Source organism: Taudactylus pleione, unplaced genomic scaffold, assembly GCF_031769625.1.
Source record: "Taudactylus pleione unplaced genomic scaffold, aTauple2 ptg000017l, whole genome shotgun sequence".
Classification (NCBI taxonomy): domain Eukaryota; kingdom Metazoa; phylum Chordata; class Amphibia; order Anura; family Myobatrachidae; genus Taudactylus; species Taudactylus pleione.
The window spans coordinates 13,133,477-13,160,941 of NW_028284419.1; the positions used below are offsets into that span (position 1 = coordinate 13,133,477).

General features: G+C 40.7%; 1 protein-coding gene across 1 annotated transcript in view; it reads left to right on the forward strand.

Moving 5' to 3' along the window:
• The first annotated feature begins 398 nt into the window (after positions 1 to 398).
• LOC148540814 (calcium-activated chloride channel regulator 1-like) overlaps positions 399 to 27,465 on the forward strand; it is a 66,452-nt gene continuing 39,385 nt past the window's right edge. The window contains exons 1-7 of the mRNA XM_088482193.1: positions 399 to 485; positions 8,772 to 9,000; positions 9,851 to 9,991; positions 12,590 to 12,737; positions 19,688 to 19,796; positions 21,925 to 22,108; positions 25,529 to 25,753. Coding sequence (XP_088338319.1) covers positions 8,842 to 9,000; positions 9,851 to 9,991; positions 12,590 to 12,737; positions 19,688 to 19,796; positions 21,925 to 22,108; positions 25,529 to 25,753 — 966 coding nt within the window. The 5' untranslated portion in view covers positions 399 to 485; positions 8,772 to 8,841. The remainder of the gene's footprint in view (positions 486 to 8,771; positions 9,001 to 9,850; positions 9,992 to 12,589; positions 12,738 to 19,687; positions 19,797 to 21,924; positions 22,109 to 25,528; positions 25,754 to 27,465) is intronic.

Sequence of the window (27,465 nt, forward strand, 5' to 3'; positions counted from 1 at the left end):
CCCTTACAAATAACATCCTTAATTGGCTTTATGTCACCTAAAATCCAAACACACATATATTTATATAAATTTTTTTTTTATTCTTTCTTTCTTTTTTGGGGGGGGGGGCAGTGGACAGACATACTTTTTTGTCTCATTACAGACAAACTTTTTTTTTTAACTTATATTAAAATTACAACACATAAGTTCAGTTTTCTATCTTTTTTTTTTTTTTTTTTGCTCTTATAGCTCCTCAGGAATTAACCTTAACTTGAGATAATCTTGTTTTAGTGAATGTTATTTTCATTTTCATTTTCACAGAGGAGTTATTTTCACAGAGGAGTTACCCTCACCCCACAGGCAGGATGGAGATACAGAGGGGGGCGTGTACTTTAGGAATGCATGCTGCCTGGTTGTAACTTGTATCAAGTCAGATATATAACCCATTTCATGACTGAGAGCAGCTCTGTACCCTACACAGCAGCTTCAGAAGAAGACTTGTTGAGGTAAGAATAAAATGTTTTACCTTAGATCACTTTATTATTGGTATTATTATTATTATTATTATTATTATTATTATTATCATCATCATCACCTAAACATTTTAAAACTTGTTTACATTAAAGTTATACATTGTTTAAGAACTGCACGTACCCTATCACAGTAATTAGTACAGTTTACAATGATCTCCACAGATCTTTATACTAATGAACAGTGCTGAGAGAGAGGGAGAGGGAGAGGGAGAGGGAGAGGGAGAGAGAGAGAGAGAGAGAGAGAGAGAGAGAGAGAGAGAGAGAGAGAGGAGAGAGAGAGAGAGAGAGAGAGAGAGAGAATGCAATTTGCCAGCAGCACTCTGAATAACATCCAACAGCGTTTGGGTCGGGAGACCTCTTTTTACAACTACTTTGTTTACTGCAGAGGGCACCCATGATATTGTTATCAAGAGGAGGAGTGCATAGTCTGTGCTAATCCATATATATATATAAATATATATATATATTTATACACATATATAAAAACGCAAGCAGAACTCATATGGAAATTAGTGGAATTCAAAAATATATGGCATATGAGGACATTCAATGTGAACTTGAAATAATAGAGAATGATATTAATTTAACAACATGACTTGCAAATAGCAAACAGTGCTTATTGGTACCCCCCTTCCCTCCTCTATAGCAAGAATGCTGAAAGGGTGGTTTGATTTATTTCTAAAATAAAACACCCCCTGATCAGCCTCAGTGCTGGCAGTAGCAGGGCAATTTGTACCATTTTGCTTCTCCTGCTGGAAAAGTGCTGGTATCCAAAGAGCTCATTCACTACAGTGCTGACACATGGAAAGTGCAAGCGCTCATCACAGAGGTGTAATTACACTACTGTAAGAGAAATTTGAATGTAATGGGATGAGTATTCCTCCTTTAATACATTGTTCTAGCATGAGACCAACTCTGCCCCCTTTTAAAGTCAGTATCTTCATTTCCAGAATACGTGTGGGATATACCCCAATCTGTATTCCATTCTAAGACAACATGCAAAGTATTGTACAATGCATGTAAAGGTGCGGTGCCCCCTTGTACATGTAGAGGTGCTCCTATTACAATTTGTGTAATTTAATGTACAGAAGTTAGTAAATGTCATACAAATGTTAATTTCATTCAATGCATATTTTTGTGGTTTATTTATACATTGTAGCAATTAAAGATGCTGCAAATTTAAGTGTGGAGATTTCATAGAGGTGATGGACCTATCACCATTACATTTCACCATATTTGTCACCTGTGTGTATACAATTTAATAAAGGTTTCAGACAAACATACAGTATGGACTCCATGTGTGTGCTTTTTGTCATGTCTAATTCTGAATTTGTTAACGTATGACAAGCAATGAGTTCTGATAATTGCATTTATCCTTATGTTCAATTGTACCCGTGTACCTGCCATGATTATTGTTATTATTCTGGGGCCGTTGTATCATTTACCCCTGATAAGCATGATTTCTTATGGATGTTTTCAGGGGAATTGACCACAAAACTGCTTTGAGACATTGGACATGCTACTGTAGAATAAGAAAGGAGGGCATCACAGAAACTGCACGAGCCCCCTCCTCACTTAATCTGCCCCTCATTTGAGGAGAGCAGGGTCTTTCTTCTGCTACCCTTCCATGAAGCCATAGTTGTTCAGTTTTTTCTGGTCACATTTCCCTGTTGTCAGAGGCAAGTATCCTTTTATACCTTTCCAGGATCCATTGTTCCTCTGAAATCATTGAGTAAATACTTTACATTGTGTGTTAATATAAGCCTCAAATGACCTTCTTTATTGGTATTGAAGCAGTAAAGTTATACCTATATTTTAACAGACGGCTTCCTAGTGTTGGCTTATTTTTGTTTCAATACAAATTCATTAAGAGTGATAGCTGAATTTTGCTGGTTGTTTTAACAGGATTATGGCAAAATTATATAATAAGCTATTTGTTACCTCTATAATACCATAATACTATAATATTTATTACCTCTATAATACCAGAGATATCACAGATATTTCCACCACTGACTAAAGTACTTCATCCTTGCCGACATTCTAGCTCCCCCCTTCGGGAGGGGGCAGCCAGGTCAGCATAACAGGTGTATGTGTGTAGGGGGGGGGGTGATGTGGCATAGGAGGCATGACCGGGAGATTACTCAAAATTAAGGGTGGAGCAGGTGGCCTTACCGAGTGATCACATCCTTTTGGCCCTGCGCCCTGCTACACCATGCAGGGATTACCGGCATTGTGAAGCAGGGCCAAGATGATGCAATTCAGGGCAAATCACGTTATCGCCCCCTGCTTTTCCAGGGGGGCTGGGAACGTCACCTGATTTTTGAGAGGCTCCCAGCTGTCCCGGGAGAGTGGGCAAATGTGAAGTAGTGCGAGCCCCATAGTTGTTTATGGGACTAGCGATACAGGGGTATTTAAGCTAGCTTGTGTCCAATAACATGTTTTCTCTATAGTTAAAATAGATCTGACCCCCCTGGTCAGGCTGTACGCTCTTCCCCTACCTCCTCTGACTAATTATTATTATTATTATTATTATCCTTTATTTATATGGCGCCACAAGTGTTCCGCAGCGCCTTACATAGTACATAGAACTAATAAGTGAACAAGAAACAAGTAACTTACAGTACATTACAGTGCAGGACAAGGACACAACTTATATACATTGCTGAAATAGTGATTAAAGCACTCACAATAAGCTGCCGGGAGTTGGCGGTCCCGTGTTAGGTGCCCTAATGGGGAGTAGAGAGTAGAAGAAAATGTAAAGAGAAGCACATGAGGGAAGAGGTCCCTGCTCATGAGAGCTTACATTCTAAGGAGAGGGGCATACAGACAGGCGTGACACAGAAGGGGAAGATAGGAAGGAAAGAGCATGAGGTGGGTTAGGAGGAGTGCTGGAAGGCCTTGATGAAGTAGTGGGTCTTGAGAGCCCGTTTGAAGATTTGTACTAATGCTACTGCATGATGGCTGCACATACACCGAGTTATGACCAGAAGTATAGTGATAGCGATAGTGATAGCTATCACTATACTGTACTTAACTCTTCGCCGGCATCACATCTTATTGGACGCACTACTGTCCTGGCACGAGTTCAAGGATAGCTTTGCCCAGAAGGTTCCCTCTTATTGCTGCGAATCATGCCGACAGCAGATGATACTTAGGGCACAAATGCAGGTAATGGCAAATAGGCCCCTTGGTGAAGACACGAGGATTGACATATTACATACCTCCCAACATGACCCTCTCCAGGAGGGACACAATGCTCTTGTCCTGGACTTCCCTGGCAAGAGGTGGGGCTGCAGCGCAGTTCAAAATTCAAATAGGGGAGCCACACCAACTGCCATTTCAACCGCTGCGACTCACTGGCAGTTGGTGTGACTCCCCTATTTGAATTTTGGACTGTACTGCAGCCCCACCCTTGGAGCCTCCACCAATCATAAATTACCAGGGAAGTCCAGGACCAGAGCATTGTGTCCCTCCTGGAGAGGGTCATGTTGGGAGGTATGTAATATGTAAAAGCACTGGTCTAGTAGAGGTACTCACATTACAGAAAATGTATTGCTAGACAGCCATTATTTATATAGCGCACACATATATTCCGCAGCGCTTTACAGAGAATATTTGGCCCTTCACATCAGTCCCTGCCCCAGCGGAGCTTACACTCTATGTTCCTTATCACCTGCTCACACACATACATATACACTAGGGTTTAATTTGTGTTGGGAGCCAATTAACCTACAAGTATATTTTTGGAGTGTGGGAGGAAACTGGAGTATCCGGAGAACTCCCACGCAAGCACAGGGAGAATATACAAACTCCGCACAGATAGGGCCGTGGTGGGAATCGAACCCATGACCTCAGTGCTGTGAGGCAGTAATGCTAACCATTACACCATCTGTGCTGCCCTCATTCACAGGTTCCAACACTGGCTCACATAGACCTCTTTAGTTATTTTTTAAGCTGATCTGGGAACATTTTTATGTAGATACCGTAAGATCTCCTTTTTTCTTGAGCTACACTTTACATTCTACTTTGTGAAAAGGTTCATTCATTATGTTCAATGTTCACTGGAGGAGACATATTTCACTAGAAAAAAGTACAAACAGGATGTCTGTAATAATCCGCAGGGCTAGAAAATACGTGTCCATAGCTATTTCTCAATATTTATTGCTTTAATACAGTGGGGTTAGGCAACATGAAGAATAGTATGTGGTTGTTATACTAATTTACTGTGGCACAATACCTTTAACTGTAAAGTGAAGTAATCACGCAGAAAGATGAATTGTTACAGAATGATTATTGCAACATTTCTTAAATTAGTATAGAAATCCGCAATCTAAAGGTACCTATGCATTAGGCGACCAGAAAGTCTGAACGTCTAGCGTTCAGACCTTCAGGTTGCCAAGGTGTGGTGCCCGCACTGAACGGCGTTCACTGAACATCATTCAGTGAAGGAGCCCGACCTCCTATCTCTGTACATGCCGAACCTGACGACCATCGTCAGGTTGATGGGCATGGTAAGAAGACAGTCGGGGTCGGCAAGGATCCAGCGTGCACGCACATCGCTGGTCCTTGTCAGCTACCCATTACCCGTCTTTGTGAACGATGATACCAAAACCTCCTGGTTTTGATCGGATTGTTCACAAAGTCGGGTAATGGATAGGCCCCTTTATGCTGGGCATATACTATACAATTATCTGTCAGATATTGTCCAATCTGGCTGGTTGGAATGAAAACCTGGTAATGTGTGGGAGCAAATAACAGTCGACCATATGGTTTTAATAACTGGAAAACTAACTAAAATCATTGTTCAAATTGGTTACATTTGTTTGTTTTAACCAATTTGTCTGAACAACCATTTTTGACTGTTTTCCGGTGTTTGTGAGCAAATGGTCGATTGTCATTTGCTCCCATACATTACCAAATTTTTATTTCAACCAGCCAGATTGGACAGATATCTGACAGCTAATTGTTTAGTGTATGCCCAGCATAAGACAGAAAACAACTTTAAATATTTTAAATAGTCAAAGAACAACACTTAGAGGAAATAAACTGCAAATAACATCATTTCATAAATATGGTTATTCATGTTTTTGCTATCTTAAGACAATGGGCCTGATTCAGACCCACTCGCGAGCGGCTGTCCGCTCGCAAGTGGGTCAATGGTCTGCACTGAGCATGCGCACGACGGAGGGAGCTCTGTCGTGCGCATGCACCAGACACGACGAGCGAAGGACTTTCCTTCGCTCGTTGTGTCCGATCAAAGGGGGCGTGCTGTCAATGTTGATTGACAGCACGCCCCCTTTGGTGGGCGTGCCGGGGGCGTGCCCACGGGAATGCCTCCCGTCAGAAGCCGGCCCACTGACATCACTAGTGATGTCAGTGGGAGTGATTTTGGCTCTGATAGAGCCAAAATCACTCCGGAGTTTGCGGTTGAAAACCTCAACCGCAGGCTCCGGCTCGCAATTTCGATGGTCGCGATGGTCTCGACCATCGCGGCCATCAAAAAGCACGCTCGTATAGCCTGTGGGTGGTGACCCACAGCTATACGAGCGTCCAGGAGGACGCTCCATGAAAATGGAGCCCGGCCCTCATTCAGAGCGTGCGCTCTGCTCAGAGCGTACGGCTCTGAATGAGGGCCAATATTTATTAATATGCGGCGATAGGATGGTGCCACCACCCAGGGTGGAATCCGTAATGATCACCGCAAAAAGATAAAGGCGACCCGATCCCAGACTCAATAATCACACAGATTTTTAAATAAATTCAGATATTTTGAGCTAGATCGCTTCCTCAGTCGTAAACTCTGTATGGCTTTAATCACCATATATTTGTAAAACAAAATAACACAATTTTACCATACAATAAGTAAGCATACATCACTGTTTCCTTTTGTGATATGTATAATAATCATTCTCCAAATATCCTATACACTAGGGGGTAAATTTACTAAGGTGCCGATTTCTATGTCATCCGAGATCAATCTTGGATAACATCGTCTGTATTCATGTGTTTCATTTTTCGAACAGGTGACTGAATATACTAAGCTACCGATTTGTTGTCATTCGTGTTGATTGATGGTGTATTCATTCGTAACCATTCGTAATTTTCATTCGCATTTTGTATTCGATTTTGATCATCTTGGCCGAACATGGCAGGATTTTGCATCCGTTTCTTATTGTGCCAATGCGAACACAATCACTCTAACTCGGCCGATTTTGCAAGTTTCGAAAGAGACCGTGTGTGATTGGTTTAAAGTGTCATACGTGGGGGTGGCACACATTAATGTATGATGTTAGTTTGCTATTGTATAATGTAATGTTTTGTTTTGTTGTTAAATTAAAAACTGTGGGTACTTACAGATGTGTCCATATACATCTATCATCTGTGCACTACAATTTACGCTACACATAATGCGGGAGCTCCGTGTGCTTCGGTAGTGCTGAGCGTCTTCTTGTACGACATTTTACCTTCAAATGCATAATAGGTAGCACAAGCAGCTTCTGCTGATTAAAATGATATGCAGCATGCCTATGTTCTGTGTCGCTCACCTATTATGCATTTGAAGGTAAAAAAAGACGCACGGCACTACCGAGTCACGCCACCGCATGTATGACTTTGCCATCAGCCAATGCTGACCATGCTCAGTTTCATGACCTGGTTTCTTCCAGCCTGGTGGCAGAGCCTCAGGTATCTCTCAGGCCCCCACAAAGATCTCCATCCAGCACAGAAAACTCTGCCATGCTTTGTTTCTCTTTGTAACAGGAGTGAAGTGTGTGCATATGCTTAACCCCCTTTTAGTGACCACAGATTTGAGTTGTCAGTGATGGTTTAGTATGTTCAGATGTCAAACTCGAATTGAAAAAGGTGTTCTATTTGAGATTTCTATTTGGGTTTATTTTAGCGTCTTTTGCGGCCTATTTGCACTATATTTCGGCCGTGATGACAAATTCTAATCCTTAGTAAATTTCCAGCTCCTATTGATGTCTATGGCAAAAGGCTGCCGAGTTGGATCGATGATCTATTTGTCCGAAAATATGTTACCATCCGAGTTTCAGGTGTTCTCGACCGATTTTTCCCTTTAGAATGGAACAAACACGGTCGATTTTAGCATTTAGTAAATTGCGAATATGCATTTAATGTGCGATTTAGCCACATTCGAATTCATTCAAGCTTTGTAAATTTACCCCTAGTAATGGTATACTCAAATAAAGTGAAATACAAAGGAGAGTGTTTTTTTTTTTACAGAGGAATGGTGCTGTCAGTGAATTAACCATCCAACCTGGCCTCTAAAAGTTATAAGATCCTTACAGTTTTGCTATAGAGTACTGATGATAACAGCATCATATATGAGATTGTACAATCTCGTACAATTTGTATTAGGCCCAATACTTAAACCCTCTTTTGGGGGTATCACATCTCCAGCACCAAAAAGTCTATTTATCAAACAGTGAAGATCTTTTTTGCAGCTGAAAACGTGTTTTTGCTAGCAATAGAGATTTTTATCACCCTATACATCAAAGAGATTACCGCCAGCTACAACAACACTTTCGCCACCAATATCCTTGCCAGCTTATCAGTTTCATTAGCCTTTGCAAGGGGAAGGCTACTCACTATATATTGCAAGTGATACATGCTTTAGCACAAACAATACCTATTCATGCCAGCAGAAGGTCTAAAGGTACGTAGACAATAGAACACGTGCTCACATGCTCACAATGCAATATAGTGAACGATTTCCCATGAACTCTCACCAGCAGCTCCCCGACACTCCAGGACACTATATGGTGCTAAACAGTGTCCAGTCTGACCAATGATCTAATGTTCTATCGTGCATCATTAATGATTTGGAAATTGTTAGATCGTACACGATATATCGTTAGCTTACCAAACACTTGACGATGATATTCAAGATTTCAGCAAAATGTAAATACTGCAAAATATTATCTAGTGTGTACGCACCTTAAGTGAGATGGGGTTAGGAAGTGCTATCCCTCCTCCTCAAATAATAGATAGATAAATATGATTGTGAGGGGTATTACATTTCCATGCTATGCCCGTCTGTAGCTACACCTTTTTCGTTTCCTTTTACACATCAGGCAACAGTTTACATAAGCCATATCATAGCAAACTGTAACTGATTCATAGTTTGGTTGTGCACAGACAGACAATATACAGTATTATTGAGAAATTTGTATCAGTACCAGTTGCGAAATTGTTGACCAATTACATCATGATAACATTGTATGCACAATTCAACAGGGTTCGGCTGTACAGAAACTTATATTAAGAAAGGCAACCATAAGAAACTGGCAATCCGAGAGAGTCAACAATGAAGATTATTGGTGTATTCATATTCATTTCCATACTTCAATTGACACTTTCAGCAAGAGACTCATTGGTGAAAGTCAAAGATAATGGATATGAAGACATTATTATTGCAATAAGCCCAAAGATTCCTGAAAATCCAAAGTTAATTCAAAGAATAAAGGTATGTTATTTTTATTATAATTTATAGTACGTGAATGGACAAAGTGGACATATTCGTTGATGGGATTTAGTCGACATCCTGGCGTGCGGGATGCCGACGATCTTAATACCGGCACCAAAATCCCGACAGGTCAGGATCTCGACACCAGTATCTCCACCGTTGGCACCCCGAAGGTAAGTATCGGGGTGCAGGGGGAGGGTAGCGTTAGCTAGCGGAGTTAGGGTTAGGAACTAGGGGGAGGGTTAGGGTTAGGCACCGGGGAGGGAGGGTTAGTATTAGGGTGCAGGGAGGGGGATGTTAGGTTTAGGCACTAGGGGGGGAGGGTTAGGCACTGGGATGGGTGGGTTAAGGTTAGGGTAGGGGATAGAAAATGACTTACCATTCACTACTATGGGTGTCGGGATGCCGCTGTCGGTATTCTGACTAGTGGCATCCCGACAGCAGGGATATCATACCCAACCCCTCTCAGAAGGCTGATCCTGGTCGCAGCCTATGGAGGTATGAGCAGAATCAGCCAACTGTACTGCAACTGCGCAATGCATGTCATCAAATCTGCCCCTAATTGCACATTTATAAATGATACTGAAAAAGTAAAACGTATAAAGAATGATATATTTAAAACACATGTCGTCAAAAGCCGTTCCAGCACTTGCACTTTTAATTGAATCTTCCCTTTAGTGTGTGTGGCTTTGAGTCACACAAATCAAAATCTATATGATTAAAGGGAAGAATATTTTATTATGTTTAACTGACCTGACAGTCCTCATATATCACTGATCAAACTTCTTCCATTTGTTACATGTTTTATACTGAAAAACAGGATATATTTTGTTTTCAAATGTGTCAACAGAAAATGGTGACAGACGCTTCTACCTACATGCTGCAAGCTACGGGAAACAGAGTTTTTATTAGAAGTGCAAAAATTTTAATTCCCAACACTTGGTCAAGCAACAGCACGTATGGAAGGCCAAAGGCAGAGTCCTATGACAAGGTAAGTTATATGTCTCTCTCTCTCTCTCTCTCTATATATATATATATATATTATATATATATATATATATAATATATATATATATATATATATATATATATATAAATTATATAGTAGAATGCTATTTAATTTACATAGAAAAGTATGATTCCCAAACTTCACAGGACAAGGGCGGTACATAACATTTATATGTTGATACTAGAGGTAGCAGAATTACTGGAACAAACACAAGACAAATTTTTGTACAGACAAAAAAAATTGGAAACAGGTTCTGAAAGAGCGTATCTGCATGCAAAAGGTTACGTTACAGTGTCAGCGGCTGTAACACTATAACGTAGCGTTTCCCATGCAGATACACCCGCAGTCGCACACAAAATATAGACATGTCACATAATCATTTTAAAGTCGTACAAAAAGACGCTCGGCGCTATGGAGTCACGGCACGGCATGACGCGACTAGAAGGGCTGTTAAGCGTACAAGGAGGCAAGATGTATGAGGACACATCTGTACATTCAGCTATGCATCCGCCCCCACAATAAATTGTTTTAATGCTACATAGGATAATTTAAGTGTACTGCAATAAAAACATATTGTAAACAGGGTAATAGCAACAGCACCAAAGATGAGGCGCAGTGCAGGAACCAGGGACATAAAAGTATCTCACACACTATACCTGTCCTGCACCCACCCCATATGTGTGTTTTCAGGTACATTTTGTACTACAATTAGTTCGAAAGACACTCTTGTCATCAGTGGCATAAATTCATCCCAGACGCCCGGAGGCAAGTTACAATTTTGTGCCCCGCCCGTCACAACCGCTAACACTGTAATGTAACAATTCGCATGCACACAGGCTATAGATAGATGAAGGCAGCAGCTGATTGTCTGACATTGCGCTCTCCACTAGCTTATGGTGGCTTCTCAGGTGACGGGAAGGGGTGCCATGTATTGGGCGGCCGTGACGATACACTCCGGGTAGGTGCAAGGTTTACGGGCGCCCTAGGCAACATTTCATTAACCACCCCTGCTCCCTCCAATTCAAAATATGCCATTCATCAGTCTCCCCAGTTAAATAACATGCCCCACTGCAGTGTCCCAAATTCATAATATACTATATAGAATATTACACACAGCAGAGCGAAAAAATCATAATGTACCTGATAACACTGCCGTAAATTCATAATATGCCACAAAGCTGTGCCACAAATTCATTATATGCCACTCAGCCATGAATTATGCCATTAATTTTTTTTTTTGTGGACTCAGTGGCACCCTCCAGTGGCCGACGCCCTTAGGCGGCTGCCTAAGGTTGCCTAATGGTAGCACCGGCTCTGCTCCGGGTACATAGTTACAGTTCTAAGTGAGGCGAATATGTTGTGGACAATGGAGGAGGTGCCCCTTCAGAGCTGGAGCCTGGCGGCAGGCGCCTCCATTGTCTCCCATAGCTCTGCCCCTGCTTGTCATTGAGACCTAAGGAAATCACCTGTATCCAATGCTATTGTTTTACATTTCTATTTTCTACATTTGGGCCCTTAAAGCAAATACTGTAAACCTCATAAAATAATACAGCAACACGGCAAGCAGTTAAAATGTAAATTAAGGTTAATGCAACAAACTAATATAAACTCCCATTCTCAAGACAAACTGAAAAAGTTCTGCCGCCCTTCTCTCCTTGCCTCATGCATACCTCTCCAACATTGTGACTGTCCATTTAGTGACAGGAGGGTTACATTGGTTGTAGGACACTGGGAGCGTGACAGCATTAGATTGTGCGGAGACACCTTGCAAATCACAGAAGGTTGGGAGACATTCTCACAGTCAACACATCCCTATTTGTAGCCAGGGGTGCCGAGAGGGGGGGGGAGCGGGTACTAATTACCCAGGCCCGGGCTTGCTGGAGGGGCCCAGCACCGCCCCTTACATCAAAGCAGCCCAGCACACGCTGCTGTGTGCTGGGCTGCACTGGGAGACTGCAACCACAGCAGTCTCCAATGCCTGTGGGGAGAGCGATCACACTGATGGCGCCCCCCACTGTCTATGAGAAGGTCGTTATAGTCGTTGGTGAGTTGGTGGTGTGCTGGATGATAGATATCAATCATCCAGCACACCAGGAGGGTGCAGGACAATCAGACAGCGATATCGTTATTGCTGCCTGATCGCTCCGTGTGTATATGCACCATTAGACATATGTGTGTGCTGCACATCATCTTTGCCCCAATTCTGTTATAGGAATGTAACGTTCGTATGCACTACGTATCTATTAAATGAAAGGCATTTTTTTTATGAATGCTTGGAGAAAAGCGCTATATAAATAAACTTTTATTATTATTACTATTAGTATTACTACTACTATAATAATTTGTCGCTCAATATGTGCTTTTAACTGGCTTGATATTGCAGAAATTATTTCGGTGTATTGAGATAGCATAAACCTTTGTGTAGTAAAAGAATAATATGATAAGTAGTATACATTTTGCACCATTAATGGTTTAGGCTCCTTCACCAGTATGAGATCCAGGGGCTCCAGCTGATATGTACACTGGAATTTGCAGTCGGGGAACAATGACTTACAGTACTGTTTTACTTTTTCCCCTTAGGCTGATGTTATCATAGCTGATCCTTTAATTGACAGAGATTTCCCATACACTTTGCAATATGGTGGCTGTGGGGAAACAGGGAAATACATACATCTGACACCTAATTTCATACTAAATGACAACTTGCTGAGAATATTTGGACCCAGAGGTAAAGTCAATTATATATATGTATATTTCAACCATGTAATTCAATGAAACATTCTTGACATTTAAAGGAAATTTACATTTGTAAACCAGTTACTGCCAAAAAGTACTCGCAAATCATATTTGAAAAACTACATATTGTAATTGAACATATATTATATTAATATTAGTCTAGACTAGCTCAAAATTGCAATATCTCTGGCTTTTGTCTGCTATGGGGTCCAATTTAGTCATACTTGCCTACCCTTCCGATTTGGTCGGGAGCCTCCCGAAAATCAGGTGCAGCTCCCGACCTCCCGGGAAGCACAGGCAAGCCTCCCGGCTGCCGGCGACCCCTCCTATCCCCCCGCAATTACATGTAAAGCCCCCGCAACGGGGGACGGCAGTGACGCGATTCACGTGGAATCACGTCATTTTGGCCCCGCCCCCTGCTTCACACTGCCTGTAATATCGGCAGTGTGTAGCGGGGGCAGGGCCAAAATTACGTGATTGTGTGGCTCCGCCCCCCGTCCCACCCGCAAACACTCGTCGTCTGTCCGCCCCCGCCCCAGTTTGCTGGCCACGCCCCCCCTTCTCGGAAGGGGCAGCTAGATAGTTGGCAAGTATGACTTTAGTGACCCGGTGGACACACATGCTGACATTTGTTGATGAGCCTGAATGTTCAGAATGTAAAGGGGAGCTCCTCCTTCAAATAAATCAGTAGTTCAGTTTGATCTGTAGCTTTTTTTACCACCCTTAGCTACAACTACAGATCTGCACTGTATATACTGTAAGCAGAAAACAAATTGTACATTTGCCTGGCAAATCAGGTCTTTACATATGGCAACAAAGACACTTTTGTTTTTTTGTTTCTGAATAAATGCATTTATGTACAGTCACATCAGTATATAAGCAAGATGCTACATTACATTCTCCTTCTGTTTTTAGTCTGTTCATTTTGAAACAGGGTATAAATAAAAGACTGGTCACTTTATAACCCAAAGAACAGTTTTGATATAAGCAGCAAGACAGTGCATGTATGTTGTATGACCATTACGTTTTATTTGTACAGTTATAATATCAACACTTTAACCAGATTCAGTCTGACCTTTTTGAATGAAACACCTAATCCAATTGGATTATCAAGTGATTTGGCTATATACATTTTATTGTAATTAATCTGTGACTGCCTAGGTGTTGAACATTTAACAATTCAAATAGAAAGCTTTTGGATTGAATAGGATATTCTCAAAAAGATTCTGTATACTTGTATTCATTTCTACATCAATTAGTCTATTTAGTATAGGGAGAAAACCCTTTTCTCATTTTCTCAGACGCAAATGGATTTTTTTGCACTTTACAATTTATTATAACCACCTGGCTGCTGATTATTATTATTATTATTTTTCTTAAATATGTATGTCTTCTTAATTCTTTTATTTTTCGTTGGGGGGGGGGGTATTGAGTAAGATGTCTAAATCCGAGCTCTCAGTCCACCAAACCGGCAGAGGGTCATGCATGTGTAAAATGTTTCCGGGACAGATTGCCAAAGTAGTAACAGCTGCTGGGGAAAAAAAAAAATCTATACAGTAACTGTGACAAGCAGAGACAGAGAAAACTTTTGTTTTCACCAGAAACTAGAGATATTTTTTGGGTGTGGTGATCGGGTGGGATAAGTAAAGAATTCCTCAACTCTTGCTTCTCAAATTTCCAACTCAAAGACTTGCAGCTAATCCCTATAAGGTATTGTGGGGGAAGAGGGGGAGTGGGAAAAAGAATAGAAGTAGCAGTAAATACATACTAATGTAACACTACACCCTTTTAGCCTTTTAACAACACTACATCCTTTTACCTTGACACCATTGGTTCCAACTAGCGTTTGACAAAATGCAGATGTTAGAGATGTCAGATAGGAATCTACTGGATCTAGTAACGTAATGCGTTTAATATACAGTAATGGTGTTAGCTTGTGGATTATGTTTGTGCAGTTGAGCAATGTTTTGTCTGGACGCACAAACTAATATCTGTTATGGTGTATACACTTGTGTACGACATCGCTATGACTTGAGACATAAATTGCGATCCATGGGTGTTTCAGGGTGGAGACTAAAAGGTGAGCAAATGTGATCACAAAAAGAGGAGGTGGCAAGAGCGTGTTATGGCATGTGGCTGCTTTCTCTTTCATAGCACCGCACACACAGAGGCCATGTTCTGTTACAAGGGAGGCTGTTCACCAGACAGGGGCCGCTCAGGGAGTCGATGTTGTGGCCGATGGTGCATCGATGTTGGAGATATTAGAACCACCATTGCAAAGATACGAGAGAAAAAAATAGAATCTATTATCTTGTACGCCTTGCTGTGGCTAGTGGCTTACCATATATTTGCAAATGTATGCAACTGAGATCTCTGCATTACTATTATCATGTTGGATGTAAATCACTTTTGCTGACCTATTTGCTATGTGCTGGGGGTATCTGTTTTTTTTTCCTGTCTAGAGTGGGGTTACTCCTTTCATGCACCTGGTGTGGGCTTATAAATTGATTTGAACATTATGTGTGTCATTGCTCAGATATGCAAAGTGGGCCTTGCAGGATCTGCTCAGTCTGTCGCACAGTCTGTGTAGACAAAGTACACAAGATAAATGCTCAAGCTGACATTTGCATATTTTCACACTTGTGAATCCGTGAGAGCATCCGCACATGAACTGCACCTCTGAATTAGGGTTACCACCTCATTGCTTTAATAAGGAACACGTGAATTACACAGATTCTGTGGCTGGCTGACTTCAATGGGAGAATTTACAATGCAGCGGCTTCTGTAAACCGCTGCTTCCCGGCGGGTTTCAGTTACATATTTAAAACGGCACCCCGGAGTCAGTGTAAAGCCCAGCATGCTTTACACTGACTCCGGGTGCAGTTTAAAATATTCACCTGCAACACGCGAGGAAACAGCGGCTTACGGAAGCCACTGCTTCATAAATCTCCCCAAGTCTCTATTCCACCTGTTTTTTTTGATCAACCACAGAACTTGTGTATTTAAGTTGTGTCCCTTTTTATGGTTATGTTCTAGCAATCCTTCTCCGAATCAAGCCCATTATTAGCAGCAAAAAACATACCTATTTTGTACTACAATTATAATTAAGTTATAGTGCAGCATGTAGTGTTTCTATAGCTTAAGGGGCCTATCCATTAGCAGATCTTTCTCTACGATGAAAGACAAAAGATTTATCCCTTGAAAATTCCTGGGGCTGCGGTGACGGATATCTGTCATGTACATGACAGATTTTTGCAAACGACGAACGATGAACGATATTGCATGACATCATTCAGGGAGTGGATTTTTTTTTATGTTTCAATTAATTTTCATTAAAAATATCGTTCGTCATTCGTCATTTACCGCTTATAAACTGACAGATATTTCTAATATCTGTCAGCGATAAGCGATAATTGACCAACATGTTGGAGAGACAAAAGACAATTTATCGGCCGCGGGAGTGTGCATCTGTCATCGTTCAGGGCCTATCCATGACAGATAAATTGAACGACTGAACGATATATCGCTCATCGTTCAAATTTATCTGCTAATGGATAGGCCTCTTTATTTATTTGTTTTAGTGGCCTTTAGTTAGTTTAACGATAACACACAGGAATGGGAGTAACCCTTCTTGCACATGTAGTTTATTCTGAACTAAGTCAAAAAGATTTGAAGAAAAATAAAATCTGATTATCCTGCAGCGCCCTCTAATGAACACTTAATAAACAGCAGCCAGTGTATTTATTGTATTTCCAAGAACAAAAATCATATACAGAGAGACTAAGACCGGGTACTCATCTAAACCACAGGCAATCTTGCCAATGGTTGGGACAAATTCCCTTTGCCCCGGACCGTCCAAGATAGCCCATACACACTATGCACTTTAATAAATGACATAACTATACCTTGTTCCATCCTTCATTAAACTGCACAACCCTGCATGGCCAACCACAAGATCTCTTATGTGACCCACGGGAGCAAGCCATTGCATGTACACACTAAGCGATCTTCATGATTTGTAATTTCAATATGGCAAATCGTGAAGATATCTTTCTAGTGTGTAACCGGCCTAACACAGTTCCACTAGATTTTTTTGTTCAAAAGTAAACATAAATTTCTTTCCCTAGGCTATAATAGTGTAGGCATTAGATTGTAGATTGACAACATGAGTATAGGTTTCTTTTAGTCGTTTGGTACGAAACCCTTTAATTTTCTTAAAATGAACTTTCCAAGATTGTTTGTCAGTTGCGTTTTTCATTTAGCATTTTCTATATTTCTGTACAAGAAATAGTGGACTTTCATCAATACCTTTTGTTTGAGCTTGTTTTGACATAATTGAAGTTTCCCATCAATGAACTCAAATCTCCCGACTTTAAAACTCTATGGGGCAGATTCAGTCAGCCCTGCGCTATTCAAATAAGCACCTTATCCCTGCACATTAAGCCCCAGTGGGTGCTCTTACTGTGATCTTTTTCTTGCAACCTAAGGACATACAAGCCTACCCTCCCTCATTGTCAGGGAGACTCCCTGAAATAGCAGCAATCTCCCTGTCTCCCTGAAGAGTCTAGTAATCTCCCTGATTGCACCTTACCCCCATTATGAAGCTGTTATATTAAAAAAAACACAGATATATACATTCAAATGGGATGATTAGTATGATTTCCCTGCATTGGTTATAAGGCACAATGGGGTAGATGTATTATAGCGGCATGTACCGTGCCGCTATAAAGCTTCCCGCTTCGCCTCTTTACCGAGGCGAAGCAGGAAGCACTACCGATGAGATGTATAAACATCTCATCGGCCGGAGAGGGGGAGCGTTAACTCCCCCCTCCGGCGCTACCCGTTAGAGACAGCAGTGCATCAGCTTACTGCTGATGCGCTGTGTCTCTTCCCGGCCGGCTCCACTGAGCATGCGCGGGATCTCGCAAGTATCGCGAGATCCCCGCGTGGAGCCGGCAGCCGCCGCAGCAGGGACAGCACTGTCCCTGCTGTGGGGATAGGCTAACGCCAGGCTGTAGCTGTCGGTACATAGCCCAGGCTATCGGTGCTGCTATCTTGTAGATAGCAGCGCCGATAATGACAGGGGCGCATAGCGCCCCTGTCATTTACCGCCCAGACCCCCGATCATACATCGGGGAGAAGAGGTATCAGCGCACATAATGTGCGCTGATACCGTTTCTGGGCTTCGTACATCTCCCCCAATGATCCCTATGGCTACATGCATTCTATGAGAAGTATCAGTGTGTTTTCATCAACAAATAGATCTTACAAACTGCTTTGGGCTCATTTACATTTGGATGATAGTCAACTTTATGACACGCCTCTCAGATGTAGCAGTACACGTCCACTGTAACGCGCGCTCATAGGTGGTGCTTTCACAATCTCCCTGAAATGCTTCTTCAAAAGTAGGCAAGTATGCCTAAGGAGCTGTGAGGAAAAATCTGCATTAAATGCACCCTCTGGGGCTTAACACACAGAAAAACCCATAGATTCCAGAACTTAATGTGGAATCTATAGATTAACACATGCTACCTGCGTGTTTACCGCGTAGGCAAATTGACTAATAATTGAATAGCTCTGGGCGTTAAACCCGGACCTTTACTCGTGTGGTATACACCGTGGGTGATTGAATCAGAAAACCCCCACAGAGGTACCCTGGCATGGTAAATACAAGCACAACTTTAATCTATATCTCTGTGATAAGTGGTGATACAGATTGTTAGTTAGCACTTCATATTGTTTAATAGACCCCCTGGATTTTAAATGTATCTCAGTGTTTATTATTGTGAGTGTGCTTTCAGTTCTAAATAGGAAACCAATAATAATTCTTTAAAATAGGTAACATTTTATTAAGAATATGTAAACACATTTCTGCATTAAAAAATACTTTATGCAAAGATACGAGATAATTATGTAAACACAATGTTATCTCCAGTGGTAACCTCATTCATGTATTGTAAAACAGAGCAATGTCATACAGACTGATAGAGGAGTAGAAGGGGCACAGTTGTCGGTATTCTCATTTGACAATACATTGAAACGCATCCTACTGTCTAATGATGTCAAAGAATGTTCCTTAAGAGCACAGTGAGCATTCTCCTGCCTGTACCCGGAGTGTACAAACTCTCCTTAAGGGTCCTATTTACTAAGACTGTGTGATAGAGATTTTTTTTTGCCACTTGCTGCAGTGGTAGAAAATCTTTTTTCATCCAAGTTAGCAATAAGCCGAAGCCTTTGTGCATCCATGTCCCAGCTCTGCTAGTTCATGCACATGGCACTGGAAACCAGGACTTTCTCTTTCATTCAAAAAAAGCTAAATAAAGTAAGAAATATATAAAAAAAAATAACTTATCAATTATAATAAAAACAATTATATATTTGCTGTAAATATATATATATTGTTTAAATAATAAACAATTTTTTATTTGTCCTGATTCTCTGGTGGTAAATAGTATGCATGCAGAAAGCCTTAGCCAGAGCAGACAGGTGGAAGCAGCCATCGGCTGTGGAGCATGGTAAATAGGGAAAACCCCTATTTAATAGGTGTTCTCTCTATAATAAATAGACCAGTTATGCTTAGAAATATCTTTATCCTTACCCAAAAGCTGTCTAGCTTCACACAAGCATGTAACACGATGGAATTTAAAATGAGCTATGTACCTGCAATACACAGTAAATGTAACATGTTGCCTACATATGTGACAGATGCACTAAGAATTGTGTCATACTGTAAGTACAGCTGGTGTGCTGCTCTGTATGACCTAATACAACCATGAAAATGTGTTTTCTAGGGAATGGAATCTCATTTCACATTTATGTGAATAGCAAAATGCAAATGTATGGCAATTACAAGGCAATCATAAATGAAGATGCAATAGTGGGACATGAAATAATTGTTTATATGAATTGATGTTCTTGTAAACGTGTTATTTCTATTTGCAGGAAGAGTGTTTGTCCATGAATGGGCTCACCTGAGATGGGGAGTTTTTGATGAATACAATGAAGAGATTCCCTTCTACCACAGTAAAGTAGGCAAAGTGGAGGCAACCAGGTAAATCTGAGATCTGTGAAACTTATATTCAGTGTCTCCTGTATAGTAATAAGTGGCTAGAAAATTATAGATAAAAACTAATACATCTCCATACTAAGGAACTGTATTTAGAGTCAGTTATTCAGTTCAACCCTGCACAATGATACTTTCCCAACAGGGTATGTTTTTTTCAGACGTCATCATTTCATCACGTCATCATTTCATCATTAGTATAGAGGCGTCATATTATTGGGGGAGGGATCAGTCACAAAGGTGTCATTGGAGACCATATGATCATGAAAAGGTTTAAACTTAGCGTTATAGTCCTTACATTCTTTGGTTTAGTGAGAGGTGGTCCAATCACGCATGAACACTTTTGATATCTTCCAAAACAGTATAGGTGTATCTCAATACTCAAGTTTATCATCCACAAATTCATTCCATTTGTATTTGTTATACAATTTAAAATCATCATTTTGGAACAAATGATACTGGAAGGACTAAAAGTGGTTGAAACATCTAAGCAAAATATGCAGATCTAACTGTTTGGATGCATGGTCAGAAATCACAATAGGACTGACAGAGGTGCAACAGATCCTGGGGAAAGAGACTACTTGCAGCAAGGAAATAGTCAATATGTGAGAATGTTTGATGTACATTGGAGTACAACATATATTCATGGCTATTTGCATGTGTAAGCCTCCAAGGGACAATCAAACACATCCTATTTTTTAGGAGGTGTATCCCACCCATGGCATGCGGCACAGAACATGAGGAGGTAGAGAAATCCAGATTGGGCTGACCCACCACTTAAATTCTCCCACAATTATTAGGTTTCCAGTAAAGGGGGTAGTTTGGGGATATTGGGAGCATAAGTAAATCCCCCCCTCCTGAATAGTAAGATGTAATAACATATCTACTTTCTGGGTTGAATACTATTGTTTTGATATCCTAGCGTTTGCTATAGATTGCAGATTACATAACGACTGAAAGATTGTAGATAACAAATATGAGAATGTTGGGTGAGGACATGGCGTGAGCCCTGCCAACCCTTAGCACTGAGTGGCATAGTTTGATGATTCAATTGTTTCATCATTGTCACTGCCACTCTGTGTATTACTGAGGAGGACAGGACTTAATTTCATACAGTAACTGAGCCACTCACTTGACAAGTCATCCCCTGCCCACATTTTCTTTCCTGTCTCACCTCCACATCTCCTAGAAGTGAAGAAGAAATATTAGGCACACATAGGGAGACCATATGTAGTGGCCAAACCCATTGAAATAAAGGACAATTAGATGAAAGTTAGTTAATAAGCCACTGACATGAGTGGGAAAAAAACAGTTTACCACTGGTGTAATCACTATTGTTGTTACTCATAGAGGGTAATAGAGGAGAAGGAGGTTTATTTTTATATCCGGTTGAATAGTTTACACAAGCATTATAAATGGTAGTCAGGCTCAACAATTAAACATCAGTGGATGAGGTCCCTTATTCTTTATTGCTGCCTAGAGAAATGTAGAATTATTGTGACTGCTTTACAGGAAGGCAGAAATTAGATGGATGGGACTACATACCCATCCAGTTGTTTATCACTATTCTGTGAGGCACGCCCAACAAATTCGAACGTTGTTAATACAGCTGTGCCCTTGAAAATGCAAAGTTACACAGAGAACAGGTAATTCTGTAATTGTTGTTATGCAGGTGAGGCCATAGTGGCGGATTCAGAGGTGGATCCTAATGTATGCGCAGAAGTGATTTTGTGCAGAGACGCATCGGCGGTAATATGCAAAAGCTAGTTTCAGCCTTCCCTTGTGTTCTAGTATGCGCCAGACAGTGTAAGCCTTGAGACGCCCTCTTTCATTGCCCAAATCCACTGGTGGTTCCAAACACTCCACCATCAGTGCACCATCGTGTTCACTATCGGCACTTGCACCAGCTTAAGCCCTTGTATTTGTCTCACTGGTTCTAATGCCAGCACCTACGTATGCCACAGTGGTCTCTGTGTACACTCAGGGGAATGCATGCGCATATCGCTAATTAAAATATAGATACCTTTCAAAAGTGTTTCTACTGCAACTTAGTGAGTTCTGTAAAGGAGAAAATACAAATTGTACTATGTAACATTTGTTTCTCCTTCCATTACAGGTGTCCTCTGAGCTTAGGTGGACTAACTAAGATTGATGAATACAAACCTCTAGAGAACGAATATGTTAAAGTAGATTGTGAGATTGACCCTGTCACTGGCCTCTATGAGGAGTACTGTCAGTTTTATCCAAATATGGACCCGAATGTGCATGAATCTGTTATGTATGGACAAGCACTGGAACCTGTAAGTATCAAAAGTAAAATGGTTCACTTTGCTGTAAATCCTAAGGAACCTTCTGTTATACAAATAGGAATATATTCATCTGTATAAGTATCTTCCCTTACATTTTGTTATGCTTTCATTTATATTATTATCATTGACTTGTAAGGTAGAGAGCAAAATGGGATGTATACCAAACAGAGACAGACAAGACAGACAAATCAGTTCAAATATAATTTTCAATCATTTTGCAGCAAATTCCCATTACATGTTTGTATTTAATTGAACCTACAGTAAGTAGTACTTTTGTATTTGGTTATTTACTGTAGAGCCTGATTCAGAGATCTATGCTAATGCCACCGATATTGTGAATTTGTACGCAGAGGCTGTGCGAAAATATGCAAATGTCGCAGCCTCCAGGATTTATATTGAGATGCCCACCAATGGCTTCGCAAATACAAGTGACTGCATACAAAGATGCAGCATCGGTCGCAGATCAGTCGATTATCAGAATTCTGAGTAACTCTATGGTCAAATAACACTCCTAATAAGTAACTACCAGAATACTCTCCTATAGTTAACGTCACTGCAAGCTAGTAACAAACAAGGTTTCAATTTATCTAATAATATTAAGCAGCTAACAAAATGCAATGCAGTTAAATTTTCAGTACATTGATAATATATGCAATCTTAAGCAATAGTAACAATTCCAGAATGATAATTCAATAAACATGAGAGAAATTGCAAAACTCAGTAATTTCTGTAGATATACAGCAAACTGCAAAATAAGACATTTCAGAACACATGGACTATCCAGAGTAGTATATAAGCCAGGTGTACATCTGCTAACAATAATATGTAATAGAATGTATCCAAGATACTTAGTAGATGAAGAAATGAGCAGTCCTTCATTGGCAGCTTTCAACAGCTAGAACCAGGGACCAGGCAGGACATGGAATCCTGTGGGAGACTCAGCCAGAACAGAACTACCCACACAGGCCAAAGAGCCAACTCCTGATTAAAACTGATGGCAAACAAATCACAATCAACCAGGTCAATGCCCAGGCTGACATCATCATAACAGCTGAACAAGTCAGCAGCCATTCCAATGATTCAGTCTAGTTTTAACACAGAGAACAAAAGGGAACTTCAGAATGGGCATATAGGCAGATAAAAAAATTATAGAGAAACCAGATAGGAATCAGAGAACTGTGGCAAGTCAATCATCAGGGTCAGTAGTAGGTGATTAATACAAGTTAAATGGAGGAGAAGGGGTCACTGCAGCAGAGTCCTTAGGAGGAGCACCTTTATCCTCTTTCACATATATGTGCCACGAATACCATTTCACGATAAGGGAGGAGGGGGCGGTGGAGTATGGGACCTCCCATTTGTACATGTCAAAATGGAAGTGGATAACTTTACCGAATGGAGGGGGGGAGAGGATTTACAATGTGAAGCGATACTAGCTTTGGCAGATAGTAAAATATGGACGAGTACATAACGGTCAGACTTAGGAGTTTGAAGCACGTGGGCCATATCCTATGTACAGAAGGAGTCAGGTAAAGTCTATTTAAAAGTTTAATGTGCATCTCAGTGTGGTTACTGAATTTAGATAGGAAAAAAGAGGAAAGAGTAACAGATTCTACCTAACATTTAACTAGCACCTTCTAGAAGATAATGGTTGCTATGGCCAACATCTCCACTTCTAAAACTCTCACTTTAGTAAATATACCCCTAAGAGTTGACAGGGAATTACATAAGAAATAGCACAAAATAACTATATCAACTTTGATAATATCATAATTTAGAATGTCGCCAGGTGGCATAACCAAGAGACCTTGTGATTCATCCAAGCAGTAGCCAAAGTTGTCAGCTGAACCAGTGAGGGGATATAGTTAATATCATGAGCATTCTTAATAAAAGAGGAAATATACATTTCCAGGTGGGTTAGAGAGGATTCCTTCCAAATTAATGGAAAATGTTTCTTCAAGCATTGAAGGACTAGGGAGGAAGAAGGGATGTTAGTAGGGAGAGCCTCAGTTTTGGTAGTATTGAGTTTGTAATATGAGGCAGCACTATAGAAGTCCAAGATAGACTGGAAAGTGGTCAACGAGCTCTCTGGGTCAGGTTTATAAGAAGTGTTATATATTGAGAGCCCAGGGAAGTCAGGAGATATATGAAGTGTTTGGTCTAGATGCTCAATTATCAATACAAAAATCAAAGGGGAAAGAGGTTACCCCTGTCTGGTGCCATTGGAGATTGGGAAAGGAGAGGAAAGGAAACCATTGCTAAGTATTCATGCTTTGGGACTATCATAGAGGGTAGAAATGGAGCATATTATATCCCTGTGAAAGCCAAATTTAGAGAGTACTTTCCTCATATATCCTCAGTGTAGCCTATAGAACGCTTTTTCAGCATCAAAAGAAAGAAGCAGTAATTCTTTGTATGTGAGCAACACCCTCTCAATCGATCTAAGACTCTGAGTGTTTTTGGGGTTTTGAAGTCCAAGAACCAAGTCCACTTTGTTGGGTATTATTTGTCTTTTAAATGTTAAAAAAGTATTTATCAATAATACTGTCCAAAGTCAGACTGTCTTATATTTACGATACGTCATTAAAGTAACATACAGTATTGTGTGTGAATTGGGCACTGTACCATTACCATTACAGTGCTACTATCACTGTCAAGACATATTGTGTGGCATACACCAAGTGCATTTACTACAGGTTTTTCCTGGTGTAAAACTAGCGCATAAAACTAGCATTTAAGCTACCCTTGCAGAGTATGATACATTGCATCCTGAGATTCATGAAAATCTGCAACATGAACTTAATGTGTTTGTTTTGTTGTTGTTGTTATTTTTTAATATACTCATTCCCTGCCTGCAATTTTGACGCAAAATGCGTCCAACTTCACATCAGCCCCATGTTCAGCAGGCTATATCCTTTGTATTTTTATTAATTGTACTGCATTTTCCTGTAACAAGGCCTGGATTTGTGTATGTAGGCCATATTTTCCTTATGAACGCCTGCCTTAAAAATCTTTTTAATTACTAGTAGAATGCATATCTTTGTTTTGTACAGTTACTAAGAGGTTGTGGTTTGCGGCATGGAGCTGGGGTGGCAAATGTGTCCTAGCTGGGTATAATGCTGGTGAGCAGGATGGCATGTGGGTGGTACAGTAAATATCAGACACTGGAGAGACTACACTGTCACATATGCACACTGCTATTACCTTGCTATTACCTTGTGTCTTTGAGAGATGTCGGGAGAAGCAAGCAAAACACGATTATAGACCCTGGTCTCGTAATGCTGAAGTTCTCCAATAATCCTTCTTTAGAAGAGACCACTTCCCAATACAATAATACTAGTAACCTAGAATAGGGAGGGCATTCTCTAAGCAGCAATCATTTAAAATAATGAACTAATAAGACCATTTCTCCAGGTGCATGCATTCTGCAACGAAAAGACCCATAACAAAGAAGCTCCAAACCAACATAACAGATTATGTAACCAGCAGAGCACATGGGAAGTGATTATGCAATCTCTGGACATATCACAGAGCGCTCCTCTACCTGACACCAATATCTCCCCACCTACTATCAGCCTGCTGCAGTATAAAGACAGAGTGGTCACCTTGGTTCTTGATATTTCAGGAAGCATGAATGGGGTAAGTTCTTTTTCCATTTACTAATTTCTTTATGGGACACTTGTGCATATTTACAACCACACATGATGAACAATGGTCTATTTTAAATTTTAAAAAGTATTTTTAGCCACTTTTATTACATGGTGCAAGTACGACTAATTATTAATACCCTCAACAGCTCAAAAAATAATAATTTGATTACATGTGAGTGGTGTGAAATTTGTATAAACAGTTGTGAAATATATACTTATTTTGACCTACCTCTGGCACACTAATCAAAGATAATATGATATCTTTCTCTATTTTGACAATATTAGGACATCCTACATGCATGCTAGACAGTCACAAAGATTTATAGACTTTACATTTGTCAATACACTGAATAATGTGTACCCTTCATTTCTATCTTTGTTCTTTATATTTACATTTTTTATTCATGTTTTTATATTATTATTTTTCGAGGGTGGTTCAGTAAGTAAGGTAAAAAGACATCTCATGTGTGTAATGTTCTCTATTTCATTCTGAATTCCCACCAGGCCAGAGCCGGTATGTCACTGCTTCCCCTCACGGCCATTAGACTGCACCTCATATCAGTCACACTGTCTCAACATCAGTAGATGTGGGATGGTGGGGCTGGTGGAAACATGGTCAAACATTGAGGTACGCATTGTGATCAGATTTCTGTGTCTAAAGGGCACATTAGCAGCTGAAATTCATTACCAGCTTGTCGAGGTGTACGGTGATAATGTCATGTAACAAAACAGGTTTGGTGCACTGCTTTTGATAAAGGCAGGATAGATGCACAGCGATCCGGCAGGACAAGCACATCCAATGACAATTTGTGCCTCAGTGAAGGTTTGATTCAGGAGGCGTGATACTGCTGATTTACTTAACATCTCAGTGGGTACTGTGCAGAACATCGTTTATGAGCAACTGGGGTACAGGAAAAAGTGTTCACCCTGGGTACAAAAGCAACTCACAGGAGTTCACAAAACCAATAGGATGGGATTGTCTCTTGTGTACTTGATGTGGTACCATGAGGAGGGAGTGCAGTTCCTGTAGCTTATTATTACAGGTGATGAAATGTGGGTGAATCATGTGATACTGGAGATAAAACAAGCATCCATGACATGGAAACACGCATCATCCCCACTTTTCAAAGAAATTCGACACAATTCCATCAGCAAAAAAGGTCATTGTGACCGTGTTTTGGGACCACAAGGTGCATGCTTCTTGTTGATTTCTCACCAAAGAGCTCTCTTTATTATCATTTAATTTCTACAAAAGAAGATGAAAATGTACAGTTTTCAGGCCTTTCATTTAAAATGTAATGCACTTACCTTTCTCCCCCAAAATGGCCCACTGTCCCCATACACTAGTATGGGGGCAGAAATTCATCAAGCTCTGAAAATACAATACTTTCAGAACTTGACTGCAGGAGCTTTCGCCATCCCGCAACCTGCTCCTTCCCTATGGATCCCCCCGCCCATTTCCAGCTCCTTCCACCGGACGCCATAGCTTTTGTGTGCCTGCATGAACTCTAGTTCTAGTGCAATAGTTTCACTGCTCCAAAAAGACTTGGAGATAGCTGATTTTCAGATGGTGTTAGTCTGCACATTTCAGACACTAGATTTTCGGATCAGCTGTCTCCACGATGGAGCAATGATGAATTGCTCCGGCGCTCCCCACAAGTTGAAATGTTAAGTATCGGGGTCCGAGCTCGGACCCCCGAT